The 22,623-nt window shown below is 51.8% G+C and overlaps 1 protein-coding gene across 1 annotated transcript in view; it reads left to right on the top strand.

Annotated features, from left to right (window-relative positions):
* Positions 1-22,623, top strand: part of MINDY4 (MINDY lysine 48 deubiquitinase 4) — a gene marked incomplete at both ends in the record, with an annotated part of 100,857 nt that overhangs the window by 10,993 nt on the left and 67,241 nt on the right. The window contains one exon of the mRNA XM_080701392.1: positions 3,689-4,101. Coding sequence (XP_080557518.1) covers positions 3,689-4,101 — 413 coding nt within the window. The remainder of the gene's footprint in view (positions 1-3,688; positions 4,102-22,623) is intronic.

The raw sequence follows: 22,623 nt of genomic DNA, 5'->3' as shown, positions 1-22,623 counted from the left end.
AGGAGGATCACACAGGTTCGAAGCCAGCCTCAGCTACTTAGTGAGGCTCTCAGCAACTTAGTGAGACCCTGTTTCCAAATAAAGTATAAAATCTGTACCCGCAGATGTTTGGATGCAGGGTGGTGGGGATGCTGGCATATTCTCCTAACTCACTAGGAATTAGGACAGAAAGAAGTGGGTCCTCTCCTTCTTCCACCATGATCCTGTGAGATCTTTGTTCAAGGTTTTTATTTCTTTTTTCCCTGCACTCTTGGTTAGACAGGAGGTGTTGAAGGCCCCTGGGCTCTGGGATTTCAGCGTTCTTGTGATTGCATGTCTTGGTGCCCAGAATAAGGGAGAGTGGGAAAGAGGGTCTGCTCCCCTCTGTGTGGTTCAGGCCACACCTTGGTGTCATGTACAATTCTAAATGTCTTGTCACTGAAGGGGGAGATTCATAAACTTTCCTTTCCAGAGCAAAGGGGCTAGGAAGGTTAAAAACTTGGAGAACATTAAAAATCTGAAGACTTTTAATCATATCTCTAGAGAAGTCTTGTTGGCAGAATATAAGAGATTTCTTCAGCTGTGGGGTAGGAATAGCTTAGTCCCAGGCTGGTGACTATGTGGCTTTCAGACCAACTGTGTGTGGTGCCGTGCCTGCGGAGGATATGACTAGTTGATCTAGAGCTCCTTTTTTTCCTATCAAGCCCGGATGTGACTTTAGAACTGCGTGGGCATCTTGTAGTTATTAGGACCACTTGGGCACCTTGAGTAGTCACTCAGTGGATGGATCGAGTGGCATTTTTGATGAGCTCTGTTAGACATCTCGGGCTTAGCCTCTAAGCTTCCTGAGAGCAGGATCCTGCTTCGCATGCGGTGTGTGCTTGCTGGGCTTGTGGGGTTGAGTTGGGCACACTTGCTTGCTCTCTCCCAAGGGCACCACTGGCCCTGTGGATGGACATTGGTCTGAGGAATTCTCAGTTAGCCAGAGCCACCTGAGCAGTGGACAATGTCTTGGAAAGGAGTGGACTACCTGTTAAGGGGAAGCCAGGTACTCTGTCTGCTGGGACCTTGGAGGAGACGTGTCTGTAGAGTTTGGACAATAGCAGTAGTTCTTACACATTTTAGCCTCAAGGTCTCTGTATGCTCTTAGAGTTATTGAGGGGCCAGCTGGGCATGGTGGCGCACGCTTGTAAACCCAGCATTTGGGAGGCTGAGACCTGGAGGATCGCGGTTCGCAGACAGCCTCAGCTACTTAGTGAGGCCCTCTGCAACTCAGTGAGACCCGGTTTCAAACTAAAGAATAAAAAGTAGGGCAGGAGGTGTAGCTCGGAGGTCTCATGCCCCCTGGGTTCCATCCCCAAACCCGCAAAAAAAAAAAAAAAAAAAAAAAAAAAGAATTATTGAGGGGCCCATGAGCTTTTGTTTATGTGGGCTGTATCTGTTGACTTTTGCTGTTAGAAATTAAGATGGAGAAATGATAAAATATTTACTTGGTAAATCATTAAAATAGCAAATAACAGTAGTAAAGACCCCACTGTTTCAATACTGCCACACTGAGGACCATGCTTCTAGCTCATGAACCTTGGGGGAGACTTACTCCAGTCATATCTAAGCCAGAGCGATCGTTATGAAAAGAGTTTTAAATTTCCTAAAAAGACCTGGAGACCCCTAGGAATCAGTGGATCACACTTTGAATCCAGTGGCCCAGGTGACTTCCAGGATCTCTCCGACAGGACATCCTCTACAACTGTGACGTGAGGGAGGTAACCGGCCCCACCTTGGTGTTTCGGCAGACTTCTCTGCTAGGTAATCGTTCTGGGAGGTATCTGAGTCCTGTGAAGGATGGTTGAAAAATGGGTTTCTGTGGAGTTTCCCCAGGTTCTTAGGAAGGTGTTTTGTGCTTTGCCAGATTTACTGGTTGCTGGAGAGAAAGGAGGCCACACGTGTTAGATATTTCATCAGTTTTTCCTACTACATCAGCTCTGCGCTCCAGGATAAAGCAAGTGGCAGGACTCCCCGAGGCCAGAAGCTGAAGCAGGAGTGTCCTTGGGAATGGTGACTGAAGTCCTCCTCACTGTGTGCGGGCGAGGATGCCTGGGGAGGCTTCTGGAACAGGTTTATAGTGCCTAGTAATTTCCACTAGTCCAGAGCACTGCAAAATTAGCTTTCCTTATTCCAGCCCAGGCTTCTATTTAGACCTGAATTATTTCTGGGAATGCTGAGAGGTCCTAAAATTTAAATCAAGGAAAAGTCTAGTGGGTTTATGTTTGTCTTTCTCTGCCCACTGGTTAGTAACAGGAGTTCCACTGACTCAGTGATAGGACGGGAAGACCTTTTAGTTGATGGCTTTGGGATTTCTTTGCTTCAGAAAACAAGCCAATCTTGAGCATATATAAGGGATGGGCTGCTGAGCAGGGAGCCCCGGGGACGCCAGAAATGAGAGCACAAGGGCTTCTGCCGTTCCTGGTCTCCTCCCAGGGGTTGAGACTGAGCGTGAGTGGGGATGAGGCCAAGAAGTGTGGGTGCACTGAATTCCCACTGCGGTGTTTGTTGATGCCTGTGATGTGCTCGGTTCTGTGTCAGTGCTTATTTACTCTCCATCATGATCTTGCAGGGGGGTAAGTGCTACGGGTCCCTTATCCCTCATCCCAAACCCAGGAGCCAGATGTGTTTTGGAATTTTGAACATTTCTTCAGTTTCAATTAGGAAGCACAGCGTGTAAACCACAACCACGTAACGCCCATGGTAGGGTTCGTGGTTGTATCCAGTAAGCAGAGTCATAATCCTTTCTGCATCTAAATGTGAGAATAGTCACCCTTTAGAAAAACTCAAAGCAAGGTGGGTGTGGGGGTGCATGCCTCTAGTTGCAGTACTTGGGAAGTTGAGATAAGAGGATTGCAAGTTTGAGGCCAGCCTCGGCAACTTCACAAGACTCTCAGCAACTTAGACCCTGCTTTAAAATAATAATAACAGCCGGGCGTGGTGGCGCACGCTTGTCATCCCCGCGCTTGGGAGGCAGAGACAGGAGGATCGCGCAGGTTCGAAGCCAGCCGCGCGCGCCGGCTTAGGAGACCCTGTTTCCAAATAAAAATGTAAAAATAGGTCTGGGAGTGTAGCCCGGAGGTAGAAGGGCTTCCAGGAACCCCAGTACCACCAAAAAAAAAAAATAATAATAATAATGGACCAGGGCGAGGGGTAGCTCAGTAGTAGAATGCCTCTGTGTTTAGTTCCTGGCAACTCACACATACACACACACACACACACACACATACATATAAACACACACTAGAAGCAGCCTCACAGCAGTTAAAAAGGATTTGCCACAGGATTCTAAAAGGAGCCTTTGTTTCTGAGGTTGGGAGATGTAGACGCAGCAGGTAGTGGATGGCGGACTGCTTATGTTACCAGGTGAGAAAGTGAGGGACATAGAAACTAAATAGCTGCCCAGGTGACCCAGCTGGTAGGAGAGACGCAGGAGTTGGAAGCCAGGCATGGCAGCTGCCCCTGCTCTCGATGGGGGTGGGAGAAAGGCCCAGGGTGCTGTGAGGTCCCTGCAGGCCAGGTGTGGGTGAGCAGCCCAGGTAGCGCCTCAGCGTACAAGAGCAGTTGGGGATGGGCACAGATTCCTGGGGAGGGACCATCCCGGCAAATGGAGGGAGTTTTATTCCAGCTCCCTGAGGCGCCTTCACTGCTTCTGTTCCCCCTTTAGGATTCTTACCGCAAACGGTCCCTGAGGCGGTCCCCCTCCAGCAGCAAGACCCAACCCCAAGAGGAGGAGAGCCAGAAGAGACCCGAGCCCTCGGCCCACAGCCCAGCCTGCCCGGCCCCACAGGAGGTCCCGGTCTCCATCTCCAGGAGGCCCCTGGGCCAGCTCGGGGAGCCCGCCATGGAGAAGCAGAAGAGCATTCCTGGTAGCCCTCCCCAGCTGCCTGGCAAAGGGCTGCCCCAGAGGGCCAGGCCCAGGCCCAGAGGCCTTTCAGAGGACAGCCCGGCAGCGGACGGCCACACCGAGGTGGACAGGATGCCCTTGAAGTTGTACCTGCCTGGTGGGAGTCCGAGAACCACCCAGGAGAGGCTGGAGAGAGCGTTCAAGAGGCAGGGCAGCCAGCCCCCGCCCCTCAGGTGAGTGTGCTGAGCACAGGTGCGGTCTAGTCCTCATGGCTCTGGAATGAGGCCCTTCTGGGGCTCCGTGGTCTCTTGTGGCCAGCCTGTGAAGCAGGCAGGGCAGGGTTGATTAGGATCAACAGGAAGATAACGGAGCCCAGCGCTCACACATCTGGGAGGCTGCAGGAGAGGTGTCCGGCTGTCCTTGGGCTGAGAGGACTTTAACAGATGGTCTCCAAGCCCCACGTACAGCCACACGGCCCCGCTGACACGGACGGCCTGCTCCCCGGGTTCCAGATACAGTGACGGTCAGTTCCCACAAGGCTCCTTCAGGAATTCCTTTTATCCTGTCTTTACTTTTATTCTTTTCTAAGAGGCCTGGATGAGTCCTACACTGACTGCTTTTAATGTTAGACCCGTGTTATAGTCTTGGCCATGATATGTGATCTTTTCATATATTATTGGGTTTGATTTACTAATATTTTGTGTAGGGCTTTTGTGCATAAGTTCCTGGAGGAAACGGTCTGGCAGACTTCCCGACTCTAATGGCGTCATCTGATTCTGGCACCTGGGTTATGTGAGAAGGACTCCCTCTTCTTTACTCTTGAAGAGTTAGTGTAAATGTGCTGTTATTACTTCCTTAAATACTGAGGAAGGCTTCTGGAAGGTTTAAATTATGCATTCAATTAAAAAAATTTCTAATGCAATTTTTTTATTTTTGTGCGTCAGTTCTGGCAAGTTCTGTTTTTTTTTTTTTTTCAAGGAATTTGGCAACTTTCTCTAGATTTTAAATTTAGCACCATAACATTATATAGTTCGAATCCAGTCTTGTCACTTCAAAGTATGTGAGGTCTGCAGTGGTGTCCACTTCATTCCCGGTACTGGCAACTTGTGTATTTACTCTTGCGTGGCTAGTCTTACTAGGAGTTTATCAGTTGTATAATATTTTCCAAGAACTGCCCTTTGGCTTTATATACTTGCTTTCTGTTTCACTGGTTTGGCCCTTTTTAATTATGTCCTTCATTTTATGTTCTTTGAGTTTGATTTGCTATTATTTTTTAGTTTGTCGATATGGATCTTTAATAATTGATTCTCAGTCTTCTTCCTTTGTAATACCTTTTAGGGCTATTAATTTCCTTCTAAATAATGTTTTGTCAGTGTACCACAAGTTAATAAGTTAAATGCTCATCTAATTTAGTTAAGATCTTTTTTTCTCATTCCCACGATTTCTGCTTTGACCCATGGGTTATTTAGACATATGTTAATTAATCCAAAACATTTGGGTCTATTTTTCTTGTTATCCTTTTGCTTTTGATTTCTAGCTTGCTTCTACTCAATTTTCTATCTTTCTATCTGTCGTTTTATCTATCTCTATCCTCTTTACCACTTTTATCCTTTGATGTTTGTTAGATTTCCTTGTGGTACATCCATCTATATTTAAATTTTACCTTTGAGGGTTTTTTTTTTGTGTGTGTGTGTGTGGTACTGGGGGTGGAACACAGAGACACTTCTACCTCCGGGCTTTACTCCTAGACCTACTTTATATTTTATTTGGAAACAGGGTCTCACTAAGTTGCTGAGAGCCTCACTAAGTAGCTGAGGCTGGCTTCGAACCTGTGCGATCCTCCTGTCTCAGCCTCCCAAGTGCGGGGATCACAAGCGTGCGCCACCACGCCCGGCTCTACCTTTGAGTTTTTCACCCAGTATGATACACTCACTGCTTCTATAGCACTTTTGCAGGTGTCAGATTTGCCCTAGAAAAGGGAAAAATGCCTCACATTCAATGTGTGGGCGCACTTCCCGACTGGGGTGATCCAGATGAGTAGTGTGAGGGGAGGCTGCAGCCTTGGGAGGCCGGCCTCAGCCTGGCATTGCCTTCACAGGCTGACCATGGGTGGTGAGTCTCTCTCAGCTTGAGTGTCTCTGGTTACAAGGTCTGGTCTTTGGATAAATACTTTCCCAGCATCCTTTCAACTCACACATCTTACTTCCAGAGCAATTCTGTGCACTTTGCATGAATCATCAGATATATTTATTCAGTAGCTACTGTTGATAGAATACTTGGAGGTCTGTGCTTGGGCTCTGGAGTCTGAGAACCTGCAGGCCAGCTCTGTCCTCTGTGACTGCTGTGCTTAGCAGCAGTTAGTAAACCTTGAGAGATGGTATGCCCTTTAGGAAGAGTGTGGCAGGTAAAAATGCTTCCATGATCCTTTCCCTGATGATATCAGGCAAAATATAACATGTACTTAGCAGTGTTGACCTTTATATCAGTCAATTATTATACATCTCTATGGCTTTTTAAAAACTACCACTTATTTCCTATTTGCCAGACTCTGTGCTGAACACTTGTGTGTTTTATTTTCTCATTTGTTCTTTATAAATAATCCTTCAAGGCAGATGTTATTGTTGGGGTTTTTTTTTTTTTTTTGAGGGGGAAGAAGTTTCTATTAAATTGTATTTTTTCCCATCTGCCCAAACACTAAGTAAATTGATAAAACAAAGTCTATCAGGCCCATTGGGGTAGAGAGAGCGTCTCTGTGATTGTTCAAAGCTAAGGGAGAGGACAGAGACAGTCACAGGCTGATGGCTCGGGGCCAGCAGCGTTCTCTAGCTGAGCCCCTCTATTTATTTCACCAAATTTACCCATCAGAGAAGTCATATATCCTCTTTAAGACCAAGTGCGTGGAGGGAGGAGAGAGGCCAAGAGAGGTGACCTGAAAACTCTCTCCAAACACCCAGGAACACTAGAAGTTGGGAACAAGCATCGCCCCACCACACCATCCAACTATTATTTCCATTTCATAGATGAAGAATCGGAGACACAGAATTCAGGGAGCCCGACAAGGTTCTGGCTGGATGTAGGTCCAAGAATTCAGCTTGGAGAATGGAATAGAGAGCTCCTGGTTCCCTCAGCGAGGCCTCTTTATGTTGTGCATGTAACTACATAATTGTACCCAGCACCCTTGGTTTGAAACCAGGGCCAAAGTCATCCCCCTTACTAAACGCATCTGTGCTCCCGGCCAACCTGACCCCACTCCATTAGTGTCCTTTTTCCCATTGTGTGTTTACTTGGCTAACATGGGTTTGAATCCTAGTGTAGCAGGCCTGGGAGCTGCTTAGGAGATGCGCATGTTTAATTAATCTAAAGCAGGAGAGAGTATTCTGACTCACAGAGGTCCATGTACAATATTTCGACTTTCTGATGGTGCAAAGCAAGTTGCCTTCAGTAGGAACTGTACTTCGAGTTTTGATTTTTGATCTTCCCTGGGCTGGCAGTGTGTGGGTTTGATCCCCTCTCCTGGTGCTGGGCAGGCCAGCCAGCCACAGCTCCCTGTCAGCCCACGATTGCGAGGGTAAACAATGTTCCAAAGTGTGCCGCGTTGCCGAGTGAGGGCTACTGGGGATTGAATCCAGGGCCATTCTACCTCTGAGCCACAGCCTCAGCCTTATTTTTTTTTAAATACTTTTATTGGTATATTGTAATCTCATTATGTAGTCCAGAGTGAGAGAGACATACATGTACACAGTACTTGGTGAGCTTACCCCAGCAGCCTCACCTTCTCCATACAAGATGGTGAGATTGGCCTTGGTAATTTCACATCTGTACATAACTTCAGGGGCCGTGTTTCCTTTGCTGATTCTCCCTGCCCTCCACTCCACCCTCCCCTAGACTCCTCCCATCGCTCTGCTGAGTTTTGACTTCGAATGTTTCCAGCCTGGGGTGGGCTTGGGACATAACCCCGTGTTGTTGGGACTGAGACCCTGCACAGCAGCGGCATCAGAGTGGGCTCCGCTGCATGGCGCCAGCCCCATCCCTCTGACCTAGGGGAGCTGGAGGCAAGGGGGCTGCATGAGGTCTGCTCCAGGCCTCGCAGCCTTAGGCTCAGGACAGCATGGAAGGCACAGGGGTGGGTGGGGAGCATGAGCATGTCCTGGGGTGAGGTGGGGGACCGTGCCTGTGGGGACATCAGGAGACGGGGACATCTATGAAGTCAGCATCCTCAATTCCCTTTCATGTCCTTGGAGTTCAAAAGATGCTTAGAGGCTGGGCGTGGTGGCGCACGCTTGTAATCCCAGCATTCGGGAGGCTGAGACTGGAGGATTGTGGTTCGCGGACAGCCTCAGCTACTTAGTGAGGCCCTCTACAAAAAATAGGGCAGGAGATGTAGCTCAGAGGTCGAATGCCCCTGGGTTCCATCCCTAGACCCGCAAAAAAAAAAAAAAAAAAGATGCTTAGAAAATATGTCCCCTGGGCTCCCATTGTGTGGCTTGGCTGTGTGGGGCCACCTGCCACTTGTCAGGCTTGTGGCTTGTCAGAGTTGCCCTTGTTGGGTTCCTCTCGCCATCTCTCAGAGCTGCAGGGCTCTGGCCCTGACCTGGGAGACTCCTCCGTCTTGGTCTCTGCTTATTGGGTCCTGCAGGTGGCAGGCAGGGGCCTTCCTCTGCACACGTGTGGATCTTGCTATCCCTCTAACACCTGGCCCAGAGTAGCCCCCCCAGGGGACCGGAGGTGCGGACTATGAGCACGGGACAGTGATTCTTTGTGTACAAGTCCCCAGAACAAGCCATCCCATCGCCCCACACCCTCTGAGGTTGAGTCTGTTTGCAAATGACCCCGCATACGCTGCTTACAGCCCTCTCTTAGGTATGCTGGCCGTCTTGTCTGAGAGTCCCTCAGAGTGAGAGTCTGGACATCAGGGTGGCCCTGTGGACCCCTTTCTGCAGATTAGTTCAACGTGTGTCGTTCTTGACATCTGGAGACTGGGATGAGGCCTCAAGTCGTGCTTCCCAGGTGTGGGTCTGGGCTGCCAAGTGTGACTGTGACACTGAAGAGGGAGGTGGTCCAGCCCGTGGAGGTGGCCACAGTGGCAGCGTCCTGGCGTGATGCTGCTGGGCAGAGGCACGCCCCATCACGTGGTTTGCCAGGGGCCTGGGGAGCTTGATATGTGTAGTCTGTGGAATGAAGATTTAATTTAGTTGGATTTTCCCAAAAGATTGGGTGTTATAAAAACTGGAATGGAATAGATTCACCTTTAGGGCCACTTAAATTATTTGCTCCATAGACTGCTGGGGCTGGACACATCCTGGGCTCCCAGCCCTTCATTTGGGGTGTGGGGGGAACGGGGATGAGGCCGTGGGGCTTGTGCAGGTGGCGAGGCCCCTCATCAGGTCTGCTTCACTTCTGTGAATGTGTGGGCGTGTGCTGTGGGCATGTGTGGTCCTTCCTGTGCTAGCTGAAGCCCCCGTCACCACGGCCACCAGCCCACACGTGGCATGCTGCTCTGAAGCTCCCATTTGGCAGATGTGGTTTCAGATGCTCAGCTCATGAGTCGGGGGTGGGCAGGGCTGCCGCTGTATAAACCTTTCAGCGAAGGGGACAGCTGAAGAGTCCAGGAGGAAGACGGGGCAGGAGCCCTGGGAGCAAATGCCAAGAGAGAGCAGCCCCCAGGATGGGGAGCCTGTGACTTGCCCGAGGCTGTGAGGGTGACAGTGCAGAAGCGGGGTGGGAGGGGGCCAGGGCTTGCTGGTGGGGCACACGAGTGCCAGCGTTTACTCCAGGCACAGAGCCCCTGGAGGCTGAGCGGAGGCACGCCGTGCACTGACCTGCGAGCATGTACTCAGGGCGACCTGTTGAGGCCATGATGAGAGTCCAAGAGAGAGCTGGCGGTCGCCTGGTGAGCTGCGCTTGTGGAAGAGAGGAGTCGGGCACAACTCTGGACTTGTGGGCTGAGTAGCTGCAGGCAGGGGTCACCTTACCCCGAAGCGAGGACAGCCTGTGGAAGCGGGCTGGGGCTGGGCTCATGGGGCTGCAACTTGCTCCTCTGGCCCGTCCTGGTGCTTTCCACTGGTCGGATGGTGTTTGTTGACTGGCCTCTTTGGGTCCTGTGGGGTCCACACTGTGAGCAGCCAGGGCCCTGTGGTCCTCGTCCTAGGTCTGTGGCCATTGTGACAGGATGGCTGTCTTCTGGCCTTGGAGTCTTACTGAAGCTGTTAAAAGATTGTCTTTTGGCCGGGCGTGGTGGCGCACGCTTGTAATCCCTGGGCTTGGGAGGTGGAGACAGGAGGATCGTGCAGGTTCGAAGGCAGCCGCGCTGGCTTAAGAGACCTTGTTTCCAAATCAAAAAAGTATAAAAAATAGGTCTGGGAGTGTAGCCCGGAAGTAGAAGGGTTTCCAGGAACCCCAATACCACCAAAAATAAAAAAAAAAAAGATTGTCTTTTGTACGAGGACTCTTACTAAGGCCCTGGTTAGTAGGATCACCCACAACTCTTCTCTGATGAGGAAACGTGGTCCTTGCCTGCCTGTAGCTGAGCAATTATTTGTCCTGTGCCTGCAGTTGAACCCTACCTTGGAGAGAGCTCTGGCTCCCGGGCCTCTGGGCCCCGTCCGTGTTGAAGGGGCCAAGTGACTCCTGCACAGGGGCTCCTCCACCGCACCTGACTCTGCCCTCTGCACATGCCCTTGGGCATGCCCAGACCAAGCCTCGGTCTAGTTAGCTGAGCTCTGAGGCTCATCTGCTGTGAAAGAGGAGTATGAACACCAGGCCCTGAGGCTGTGGATTCCCTCCTAGACATGAGGGCTCTTCTGAGCTTCTGTTGGCAGCCTGGAATCAGCCAGGAATCTCCCCGCCCAGAGCCGGGGGACACCCCACCACCCCGAATCCCATTGCCTGTTACTTGCTCAGTGACTTTCCATCTTACTTTTCTGTCTTGACTTTTTGTTGGGTTCCCAAGAGGAGTGGTTCTTAAAATATGATCCTGGCCCTCCAGCATCAGTGTCACCTGGGAACGGGTGAAAAACATTCCCTAGCTGACCAACCAAGCAAGCCCTTTGGGGGGGGCCAAACCCACAGGCCTGTGTTTTCACCAGCCCTCCAGGTGATGGGGTGCCTGTCCAGGTTTGGGATCCAGTTTCTTGGAGCTAAGGCTGAGATGGATTCAGGCACCACTTTCCCAGGGCCCTGCTCTCAGGAGAAGGGACCAAGGAAGTGGGAGGGGCTCAGGTAGGATGGGAGGCCTCAGCGTGAGCCCATGGGAAAGTGTGGAGTGTGAATTGTGCCACAGTTGGCACAGTTGTGCCACTTTTAAGCCAGGAGGTGGGCTTCTTGTCCCTCTGAGTCAGTCATCAACTATGGGCTGCACAACCTGGGGTGGCGCGGGCAGCATGCACCCTCCTAGGTATTTGGGGAAAGGTGATTTGCTGGAGGAGGGTGCAGCTGAGAGCCCTTGGTGGCGGACATCACCTGCATCTGGGATGGGTCCACCTAGCCCAGGCCATAGTGGTGGGGCACCGGGATTTCCACGTCTGTCTTGTGGCTCCTTCTGTACTCTCCAGCCTCAGGTGTTACAAGCTGCCAAGGCTGTTTGTGGATATCACCTTTGGTGCACAGGATGCAGCAGAGAGAGCCTGTATTGGTGAAGTACAGGCTCCAAGGAGGAGACTGGCACGATTGTGACCCATCTCCAAGGTCATTGCCAGTTTCTTCCGTCCTTCACCCACAGTCCTATTTGCAAGAGTGCTGTGTCCACCCATCACTGGCTTTGTGCCTGGGTAATGTCCCCTGGTATTAACCAGATGGGAAGTATCTCTTGAGCCCCTTTCTGTGTCCCAACCCTGCCAGGCCCTGGGATATTGAAGGATGAGCCAGCTCTCTGCCTCCAGAAGCCCAGCCCCACTGTGAAGCCCTGTGTAACCAGGGTGGTAATTTGTGGTGTGCACAGAGGTGTGGAGACTCAGGAGCAGTTAGGGGTGCGTTGAGAGGGTAGAAGGGTTGGAGAGGCAGCCTTTCATGCATAGGACTTCCTAGTGATCGAGTAACATCGGGTGAGGAAGAGTCATGGGTTTAGATCTCAGACCTGGGAGCAGATTGACTTGCTCTGAGGTCATGGCAGCCTAGAAACAGTCCTGGCTCCAAAGCCCCAGTGTCCTGCCTTTGCCCAAACCAGAGGTTAATTCCTGAGATTTGCTTCTCAGAGGTGCTTGAGTTTGGGGTTTTGCAGGAGCACAGACAGCAGGTGGCAGCAGATCCCCGCCCATCACTAGCGACAGCCTGGCCGTTCCATCGCGTGATTTTATTCAGCAGAGCTGACCAGGCCTGTTTCATAAGCACTGGGGGTGGTATGGGAGGAGCAGACTAATGAGTCCCAAGCCCCCTGGGGCCTCCAGTTCTTCCTGGACTCCTCAGATCAGGAGCCCAGCCACAGGCACACATGCATGCCTGTGTCCTGAGAGGGAATGAATAATGCTGGCGGGGGAGGTTTAGTGGAGGAGGATGTGGCATCTGTGGTTTATTGACTGTCCCTCTCCCCTAGCATCCCGAGTCTGACAACATCTGCACCTCATGGGATGAGTAACGGGTGGAATTTCCATTTTAATTTATCTCTACGCATTATTTGGACTTTATGTCAGATTGCAGAGGTTCTGAATGGGCGTGCCTCTTGAGACCCTCACAATACCCAGATACTTTTCCTGTTATCCACGTGAACAGGTGGCCCGCAGGCTCAGCCTCACTACCACATGTCCTGAACACCCCTCTCCTGTGGCAGGTGTGGCTGCCCTGCACACCCACCACCCACACCCGATGCTCAGATCATGTCTCCCTACCACTCAGCCTGGGCCGCATTTTATCCTAATATGTGATAACCCACCGTGAAGCACTTTTTCTCTATCCTTCCTAATGCCTGCCCTACTGCAGTAGGCATCTGAGATTAAGCAAGGGAGACAGCCAGGCCATGTGAAGGCCTTGGGAAAGGAGTCGATTGGTCCCGACCCATGTGTGGTCACTGTGGTTCTCAGGTGCCTTCATTTCCAGAGTTTCCAAATCTTTGATCTGGTGCAGCTTCCAGGGCAAATACATTTCCCATGATTCCTTTGAGATTAAGAAAGTGTGGCCCAAGAGATGAGATCGTATCTGCACGTTTCCTCAGAAGGGTGAGTGGTCTCGTCTCGGACCACCCAAGGACGGCAGCATGGCAGCTCCTTGCTCTTCTTCTGACCATCTCTGCCCTAGGTCCCGAGTCCTCACCTACAGGGTGGGCAGATGTCCCATGCAGGGGAGTGGCTGCAGTCAGTGGGGAGCTGTTGAGACTCAGGATAATTCTGGGAGAGGAGTGTGGGAAGACAGGAAGTGTATGGTGGAGATTCTTCTCTCTGGGTCCTTTCCTCTCTAAGATGCCTGTCTGCTGGTCTACCAGATGGCTCCCGCAGGCCCTGGACACCAGAACCCTAGGTGGAGGACTGTGTAGAGGTCCTGAGGACGAGGAAGAGGGCGAGGCGCCTGGATGAAAGTTGAAGGAGGAGGTCACTCTAGGTGCTGCAGCAGCAGGGCGGCCCGAGCGGTGCCTCCTGAAGGTTCGCACCGTAGGGTCCTTGCTCGTCTTACCTTCATCCAGGTTCTAGCCAGCAGAGTCTGGCTGCTTCTCTCTCATTCCCTTAATATCATGGGCAACCTTCAGCATAGACAGGGTAATAATTTGATAACTTATCTGTAGCTCCAGGAGCTCCTTGAGGGCTGGAGTGAGGCCTCAGGTCTTTGTCTCTCCCCGGCTCTGTCTCTGAACCTGGAGTCACACCTACTGAGCAAAGAGGAGGAGCACTCAGTAAGGAGGAGGGAGGTGGACTGTGCTGGTCTGAATGGGGCAGCGCCACAAAACTAAACTGTTATCCTCACTAGAATCGGAGCAATCCCAACTTTAGCTTTAGTTTGCTGGTTGGTATTAGTTTGTTATTGGCACTCATTAATTCCCTTGCTCATGTTTTGTTCGTACATTCATTTAGCCAACTAATGGTTCAGCTAGCCAACCCAACTTCTGTCCATTTGATCAACCAACCAGCTAGCCCGCCAACCAATCAACTAACCAACTCAACCAGCCAGCCGACGACACCAACCGACCCATCCAAACCGTGATACCCCACATATAAGTAATCTGGGATGTGCCCCTCAGGAAGCCTGGCCTGCTCACGCCCCTGCTCTTACACTTGGACACCCCCCTTCTCGCACCTGTCACGGCACATAGCACACTGGAGACGGTTTACATTCCACCTTGTCCCTCCTGCTGGACCGTCAGCTGCTGAGGGGATGTGAGGAGATGAACGTCTGTGGCCCTGCCTCTTCCAATTACCTGGAACTGTTCCAATGGATAGTGGTGGAGGTGTGTTACTGAGCAGGATTCCTAGCTCAGCAAACAAGAAGAGTCACTTTAAAATGGCAGGAGGTGTCTGTCCCAGGGCTGATAGTGTCCATTGAGGAGCTGCAGGATCTTAGTGGAGATGAGTTCTTGGCTGAGGCAGGGCTGAGCTGAACTTCGAAGGCTGAATGGGGTTTGGCTATCCCAGCGGGGGGGCAGTGGAAGGTCTTAGGCTGTCCCTGGGACAAACTCATTACTCGTCTTCACTTTCCTCCAAGCTGGAGATTTTCTGTAGAAGTCGGCTGGTTCTCTGGGTCTCCTTTCTGAAGATGGCAGCCGCTCTCTTGGCTTTCCTAGCCACGTTCTATGGGGCCTACGTTGGTTCTGCTGCCTGGGCACACATTTCTGGATGATGAACAGTTATGGTGGCTCATGGAGAAAGAGCCTAAGCCCACAGCTCCCCATAAGGACTGGGAATGGCTTTGGGATTTAGGGGACTGGTGGGCATCCGTGTCCCCACCCTGAGTCTAACTGATAGCTGGGCGCCTTGGAGCCTGGGGTGGAGAGAGCCCAGGTCTTTCCCTGCCAAATCCCCTTGCATCGTGTCACCTTCCCTCGCGATTTCCTCGCGGGTCCTGTCAAATGGCGGTTGCGGGATGGGAGGCTGCTATGACTCACTTTCAGCCTGGTGTCCCCACCTTGATGGCCTTTGAAGCTGAGTTCCACCAGGGGCATTTGGGGCAGAGTTCTTCAAATCACAAAGATGATCTGCCAGGGCGGCTTCCCGTCTAGCTAGATTCTGTGTGCATGCCCTATTCCCGAAAAGCCTGCTTTGTTTTCTCTGCTCATTCCACAAGAAGCTACTAAAGCCATGGGATTTCTTTCATTTCCTGTTGAGGCGGGTTTCACGGCCTCAGGTCCCTCAGAAGTGGGGCCTCTTCCTGACAGAGTAAACAGGGTTTGATCTCAGTCTAAATACACAGTATTTACTTTTGTTCAACTCAACAAAGCATGTGTGGAGAGCTTCTCACTTGTTCCAGTGGTGCTGGGGAGAGAGGCTGAAGATGCAGCTCTTGCCCCAAGAGGCTGAGACACCCCCACAGATGCGTATCACAGGATGAAGAGGGGGGAAGTGGCAGAGCACTGCAGAATCTGGATCGTTTGGGGATAATTAAACTATCGATAGTATTGAGTTTCTACCGTTCAACAGGCCCTAGCGCAGGAGCATTCAATGTAGTACCTCATTTAAGTCTGATAGCCACTCTCAGGAGGTTACTGGATCCACTTGACAGGTGGGGAAACTGAGGCACAGTGTAAGTTCTGCCCAACAGTGTACATTCCTGGAGGTCGTCTGGTTGGAGGGGCCTCCTTTATCAGGAGCCTCAGCCCTGCCTGGGGACGAGGGCCCGCTGAGGAGCCGGTGTTAGCAAGGACTTGCAGGGTGGGAGCGATGGTTCAGGGACCCCAAGTATCCCACACAGGGATGGTGGGCAGAGGCGGGGCAAGCTGCCGCAGCTGGAACACGGGATGGGGGGCGTCTGGGGCTGGAGGACAGGGGGCCGGAGGACAGGACAGGTGTCTTGGAAGCCAGGTTTTCTGAGAGCAATGGAAAGGCCTCCTGCATTTTTGGTTGTGTTGCTTGTTTCTTTAGCCGTGCTTCAGGAAGATTCATCTGGGGGCTTCTGATGGGCAGCAAGGTGACCTGTAGCAGGCCCCAGCTGGAAGGCGGCGGCCTCCCACCTGACCGGCAGAAGGTCGAGGAACCTGGACTCTGAGGAGAAGCCACAGGATGAGTGTAGGGTGTGAGGAAGGCTGTGGGCCTGGAGGACGGGGAGCTGGGCACACAGTGGCAGGGATGGGGGCCCGACAGGGGGAGGCACTGGGAGGATCTGGAAGAAGATACAGAGTCTGTTTCTGGAAACTTCCAGTGGAACATTTTTTTCCACATTCCAGAGTAGGGAGAGACGTGGGTCTGGAGAGGGGCCCCGGGGGGGCGCTGGCACTGCTGAGAGATGAAGTGCCTGGGGATAGGTGCTGCCCAAAGTACCCAGAGGTGCCAAGGCCAGCGTCCTGCAGGGAAGACCCCGTGCTTGGCGTGGGGCAAGGAGCGGAGTGGTCAGAGCAGGAGGAGGACTCGGCAGCTCAGCCCGGGCGAGGGGAGAGAGAATCTCCAGGGGGCGGAGTCAGCAGCTTGGGTGCTTAGGAGGCCGCTGAGTCTGGTGACAGGGTGGGGCAGGCTCCTCGCGTGGCCTTGCAGCGAGCACTGCGGGGATTAGGAGGGCTGTGGAGTGTGCTGAGTGGGAGGGACACCGGCACACAAGAGCTGGAGTCCTGCAGGAGCCTGGGGCTGAGGGAAGTGCGGGGACCGGGCGGCAGCACAGTTTAGGGGGCGACTCCTGAGTTTAGGTCAGGAGAGGTGTGAGCACGCCTGCAAACTGAGGGCTGGGGCTGGCAACAGAGGCCAGAAATCTGCCCCCACCCGAGTCTCCCAGGAAGCTGGGCGTGTGGCTGGGGCCCTCCAGGGCCGGCGCTGACAACACTGGCGTCCTTTTCTGTCGTCTTCCATACTGACATTGATGGGCCTGGGGGCATCGCCAAGTCCCACCAAGCCATCTCAGTTTCAGTGAAAGAGCCATTTCTGTTCAGCAGTGACTTGAGATTCACTCCACTTGAGCAGAGCTTTGTGAAGTCAAGTTGTAGAGAACTGCTGTTTGGGAAACGTTGCATTTATTGTATCATGAGACTTTGAAACTTGGCTCGCCGCGTGATAGCTGGGGATATAGCTTAATAGTAGAATAGTTGCCTAGCATATGTGAGGCCTGGGTTTATCCCAGCACTGCAGAGAAAAAGGGACAGGGGAAGAAAGCGAGGGAGGGAGGGAGGGAGGAAGAGAGGGAGGGAGGGAGGGAGAAAGAGACAGAGAGAAAGAGAGAGAGAGAGAGAGAGAGAGAGAGAGAGAGAGAGAGAGAATAATTTGCTATAATATATTTAAACTATTTGGACCACAGTAGTTATGATAGTTACCTTAATAAAAATTAGTCCCCCACCTGTTGCTACTTGGTTAGTCAAAACACCCATTTTAAGAAAGAAATGGATATCTGAACAGGTGAGAATCTTGTGAGGACAGGGAAGTAAGGCTGGCATCAGATTAAGCGAGACTGTGCTGGTCAAAGGGAAATGTTCCGCTTCCCTCCCAGTGCTGTGGGTGAGGGAGGCAGCGTCTGTGTCCTCGGTCCCTGCGGGTCTGTCTTATGTCTCCCATGGGGCCAGGCACACAGTGGGCCTCAGAGGGAGCGTTGGGGACTGAGTGGGTTTGTCTTCCAGGGACGTTTCCTTCTTTGGCATCAGAGGTGAAGGGGAAGCTGGGCCGGTCTGAAGCCTCTGGAGTGGGCGTCCGCGTACCCTCTCGCCCTGTCTTTTCCTGAGGTTCTGCAGGGCCAGGCCTGGACCGCAGGCGGCTGTTCACAAGGCAGCAGAACTTCCGAGGGTATTTGGACAGGTGTCTAGGAGCTGCCAGGGAAACCCGTCCACACCGCAGACTTCTACACCCAGCGCCTCCCCTCCCCCTGCCAGGCTCCCCACAAACCTCAAGTCACTGGCTAGCTCAGGGGCGAGATCAGAGACCCGCAAAGCCGGACTCCCCAGCAGTGTGCGCAGAGAAGGACAGCGGAGCTGAAAGTATCCATTTAGATAAAAAAACAGAAGGCGATCTGGCCCATTTAATATTTAATAAAGACATTACGGCTTATTTATTATTCTTCTTTTTGAAGGAAATAGGTACAAAAGGCCACAAGCCCCAGCTGCAGGGATCTGGGAGTGCTTATGCTTAGGCAAGGATCCTGGTTTTAAAAAGTGTTGTCATACAAATAGAGCCCACGCAGTTTATGAGGAGAATGTCCTTGTTCCTAGGAGAGGCGGGCTGAAGCATTTTTTTTTTGGGGGGGGGGTGCGTCATGCTGTTCCAACCTGCTTACAAATGGTTCAGCAAAACCAAAAAAGAAAACAAGAGCCCAAACCCGAAAAACACGCGCGCGCGTGTGTGTGTTGAAAGAGAACAAATAAGGCAAATATTAACTCTCACTAAGTGAGAGCTATTGGGATCTGTTGTATTGTGTGAATTTTTCTTGAAAACATAACAGTTTTCAAATAAGGGAAAATATAAAACACATGGAAGAGAATAGGGAAAAATGAGTAGTCACTGGAATCTCTCTCTTATAAAGCTCATACGGAAATGTAACAGGTCATAGCACGTATCACTGAAGAATCTGGGTGAGGGGATGATGTAACGGGCCCCCAAACCTGAGGGAATGTGGCGGGTGGGCGCCTGGTACCTCCTCCTTTGCTACATCTGGGCGCCCTTAATCCGTTGACATCCCAGGAAGCAGCGGCTGTTACAGAGCCCACAGTGGGCTCCTGCTTTCCAGATGTGCGGGAAGCCTGTTCCGGTGTCGTTCCGGTGGGCACTGGGAAGCAGATTCCTACTCTCCCTGCAGCCCCAGATCCATCCCACCTCATCCACCCTGCCGGGGCTGGAATCCTTTCCTGTTTCTCTCAACCCCCATCCATTGATTACACCCGCGTCATGAGTCTCAACGTGACATTTTCAACAGGAGACTGCCCGGTGTGGTTCTAGCTGCTTCAGATGGCTTTCTATTTGTTCTGGAAGGAGCTCCAGATGCCTTTGGCCAAAGCTTTTCCTGTGGCTGCATTGCCGGGGCTGACTCGCCCACGTGATCCACAGGGGCTGCGTTCTGGGGTCCCCGCACGCCGGCCCGCGGGGAAGGGCAGGAGGGTGCAGCTTGGTGAAGCGAGGACTCCAGGGCAGTGTGGAGTTGGGCTTTCATCCCCACGCCTGCATTACTTAGACCAGATCCTTATAAACCAGGAACCAAGCCCTGCTGAAGGGCTGCAGTCTGTTTCCATGTAAGTTTTGCTGTTAAAGAGAAAAGAGATTTTATTGCATTGATTTTTGTTTTTCTCTACTCTGACAGTCTCATGTGAAATAGTGTTACCTCTTATGGGCCTGGGAGGAAAACCTGCCCTGTGCTAAACTTTTAAATCCACATGTCCTAAGTTCTTCCCCTGCTCTGGGGCTATGGGAAATGCCAGTGCTGATTTCCCACGTTGAGTGGCTGGATTCTCAGACACATCCCACCTGCTGGGCTACCAGCTACCTGTGCTGAGTTCCTGGGAACCTTCCTTACAGGCTGGTAACCCCGGGTGAGCAGGGAGGGAGGAGGCCCCAGTCTCGTTCCCAGAACCCTCCCACCCTTTCAACTGACAGTGGCTGCCAGGAGAGGTAAGGAGGTGGCCTCGCCAGCTGAGGACACTTCTAATTTCAGCCCGGGTGCGCTGTTCCTGGTCAGTGCTGGCTTACTCATGGAAATTTCATGGCTCTCTGGTTGAATGTTTTTGAGTAGTGTAATGGTCAGTGTTTGCAAAGTAACACATTTCTGTCTCCTTCTTCTAAGAAATGCCCAGAAAGCAGTCCATCCTCCCTTGCTTTCGAAGTCAGTCAGAATTCTCTGGAGATTCCTTTTCCACTGTGAGTGGAAGGAAGAGTAGCCCAGGAGTCAGTCCTGGTGTGGCCTCTCTCCGCCCCAAAGTAGGACTGAGATGGGAAGTCCCAGGATCCCCGTCTCTGAGGAGACCTTGAGACATCTACCTGGAACAGTGGGTCATGGACTCTAGCAATTCACAGGTCAACAACATAAATTATTATTATTTTTTATAGTACTGGGAATTGAACCTAGGGGAATTCTACCCCCAAGTTACACCCCTAGCCCTATTTTTCATTCTTTATTTTGAGACAGGGTCTCACTAAGTTGCAGAATGCCTTACTAAGTAGCTGAGGCTGCCTGTGAACTTGTGATCCTCCTGTCTCAGTAAAATAAGTTAATTTAAAAAGTACAAGGGGCTGGGGTGTGGTGGTATACATTTGTAATCCCAGTCCTTGGGAGGCTGAGACAGGAGGATCTCAGGTTGGAGGATAGCCTCAGCAACTTAGGCTCTTGGCGATTTAGTGAGACTCCGTCTCAAAATAAAAAAAGAGCTGGGGATGTAGTTTAGGGAAAAAAAGTACTGGAGGACTGAAGTCAGATTCAGAGGCAGTCATACCTGTGGGCCTGAAACTTCAACAGTCTGGGTGGCCTCTTTAAGAGAAAGAATATAAGAGCACCTTATTTTTGCAAGTTTTCAAAAAATACAAGACCATGTGAGCATGTTTCCAGGGGGCCTCTCGGAAGAGAGGGTCACTGAAGCTTAAGCCCAATTACCTTTGCGGTAAATCAGACATTATTCAGGTTATTGTTTTTTCTAGCAAAGAAAGGACATTAAAGCAATTTCTAAAATTTTCAAAAAGTTGGAACAGGTGCAATCTTGAAATAAAGGACCGAGCTTTAAGGTGAACTAATAAAGCTTTGAGAAACATCTCACAGTGTTGTCTTTATTTTTGCCATGCCACCAGGGACCTGCGTGTTGTGGACTGGCTTGTGGTGGACAGTTGACAGTCCCCTCAGCCTCAGTGTTCTCTTCTGTAAAAACAGGGCTAGGAAGTCCCTGCGCTGCTTCCCACATGGCACTTGTGTGAGAATTGAATTTAGAAACGTGCTTTGCAAGAGCTTGAGAAAAATGGAAGGTGCTTTCCAGATGAACAATATCTATTGTGAGTGCAAAACTATAGTCTATTGAGAACCCCTAGAATGCCACAGAAAGGGAAATCGAAGCCCAGAGGAGGTGCTTACTTGTTCAGGGCTACTTGAAGAGAGTCATGAGTGCCAAAGATAAGTGTTATGTAAGTATCAGCGTCTTTACCCTTCGTGTGTGTGTGTGTGTGTGTGTGTGTGTGTGTGTGTGTGTGTGTATGTTATTTACTGGGCATTGAACCCAGAGGTATTTTACCTTGAGCTCTAACCCCAACCCTTTTTATTTTTTACTTTGAAATAGAGTCTTGCTAGGTTGTTGAGCCGTGCTGTGCTGCTGAGGCTGTCCTCAAACTTGCGATCCTTCTGTCTCTGCCTCCCAAGTACTGGGATTACAGGCATGTGCCACCACCCACAGCTGTATCTTTACCTTTCTGAAAGCAAATATTTCTCTTCCCGAATGACTGGAGACAGCCGGGGTCTGGATGGTGCTGTTTCACACAAACCACCCTGGGCTCCTTAATGGATGCTCTGTAGAGAAATGCTTTATGAATTCAGAGGGAAGATGCTTCCTTTATTCTTGGAGTTGTTTTCTGCCACTCTCTGGTATGTTTAACCACACAGAACCTGAGGGGTTGAACGTTGGAGGGGCCTGCAGAAGTCGGCCTCTCCTCGGCATGGCTCGTTTTCCTGGATGCGCCTTTGCCCTTTACTGGGATGGTGAGGGGTGGGGCTGGTGCCAGAGTAGCTTCTCCCAGCAGCTGAGCAAACTCCCACGTGGCTTTCCAGTCCGCTGTGGAAACTGGCGGCAAGTCTTACCTAATGCCTCTCGGGCGGCTCGTCAGAACCTTCCCTTTTATAACGCCAAGGATGACTTTAGACTCCTGGGCCAGGGCCAGGTTTGTAGCGGCAATTCTTTCCATCCCAGACACTCAGGCGATCCTCGTGGAGGCAGGGCTGGAAACCTTTGTCCCTGGTACAGCCATCCCCATTCCTGGCTCCGTGGGGAGGGAGGCCAGGCGGCCTGGGATGCCCGGTCAGAGGCAGCACAGTGGTCCTGCCAACTGGGAGCGCACACTGGGCTCTGCTTGCACCTGGGACCAGGCAGGGCCGCCCAGCCTCCCTGGTACATCTCCAGCCTGGTCCTTGGGCTTCTCCAGCACCTCACAGTGGGTGGATGTGGTCGAGTCTGGCAGCCCTTTCTGGTGGGCAGACCAAGGTGGAGGGAACTCGTGGGCTAGCAGCTTTGAGCTCCTTGAGCTGCCTGACCGAGGAAGGGATAGTCAGTGTGAACTTGGCCATGACTCAGGGGTGTACTCCAGAGAGACCGCTTTTCCAAGGGGACATCTTCCCCTAGTGTGGCATCACCTCTAGTACATTTTCACCGCTGGCCCAGCAACGCTGGCCCCTGGCAATCGGTCACCTGGTGCTGTGCAGCTCAGCCACACCCAGGAAACTTCAGCCCTAGAGAAGGCCAGGGAGATAGGGCTTGGGAGGAGCCCGCGTTCCTGCTGGCTTGCATCTGCCAGAGGGAAGAGCAGCCCGTCCTAATGCATTTGGGGTCTTAAGAAAATGCCCCTAACTTCCGACATGGGGCACATGGAAAGGAGCTGAGCTGAGAGTCTGGCGCCTCGGATTCCGTGTCTGGCTCTGCGGACGATCTGCCTCCCCGCCCCGTCCCCAGCACGCACAGGGCTGCTGGGTTAGACTAATGGTCTGGATTGGCCTTCTGACCTTCCAGCTGGATGTGCTGTATCTAGGTGAACTCTGAG

This window comes from Muscardinus avellanarius, assembly GCF_963383645.1.
Source record: "Muscardinus avellanarius genome assembly, chromosome: 9".
Classification (NCBI taxonomy): domain Eukaryota; kingdom Metazoa; phylum Chordata; class Mammalia; order Rodentia; family Gliridae; genus Muscardinus; species Muscardinus avellanarius.
The sequence above is the reverse complement of the archived record's forward strand: the minus strand, read 5'-3'. Positions and strand labels throughout refer to the sequence as shown.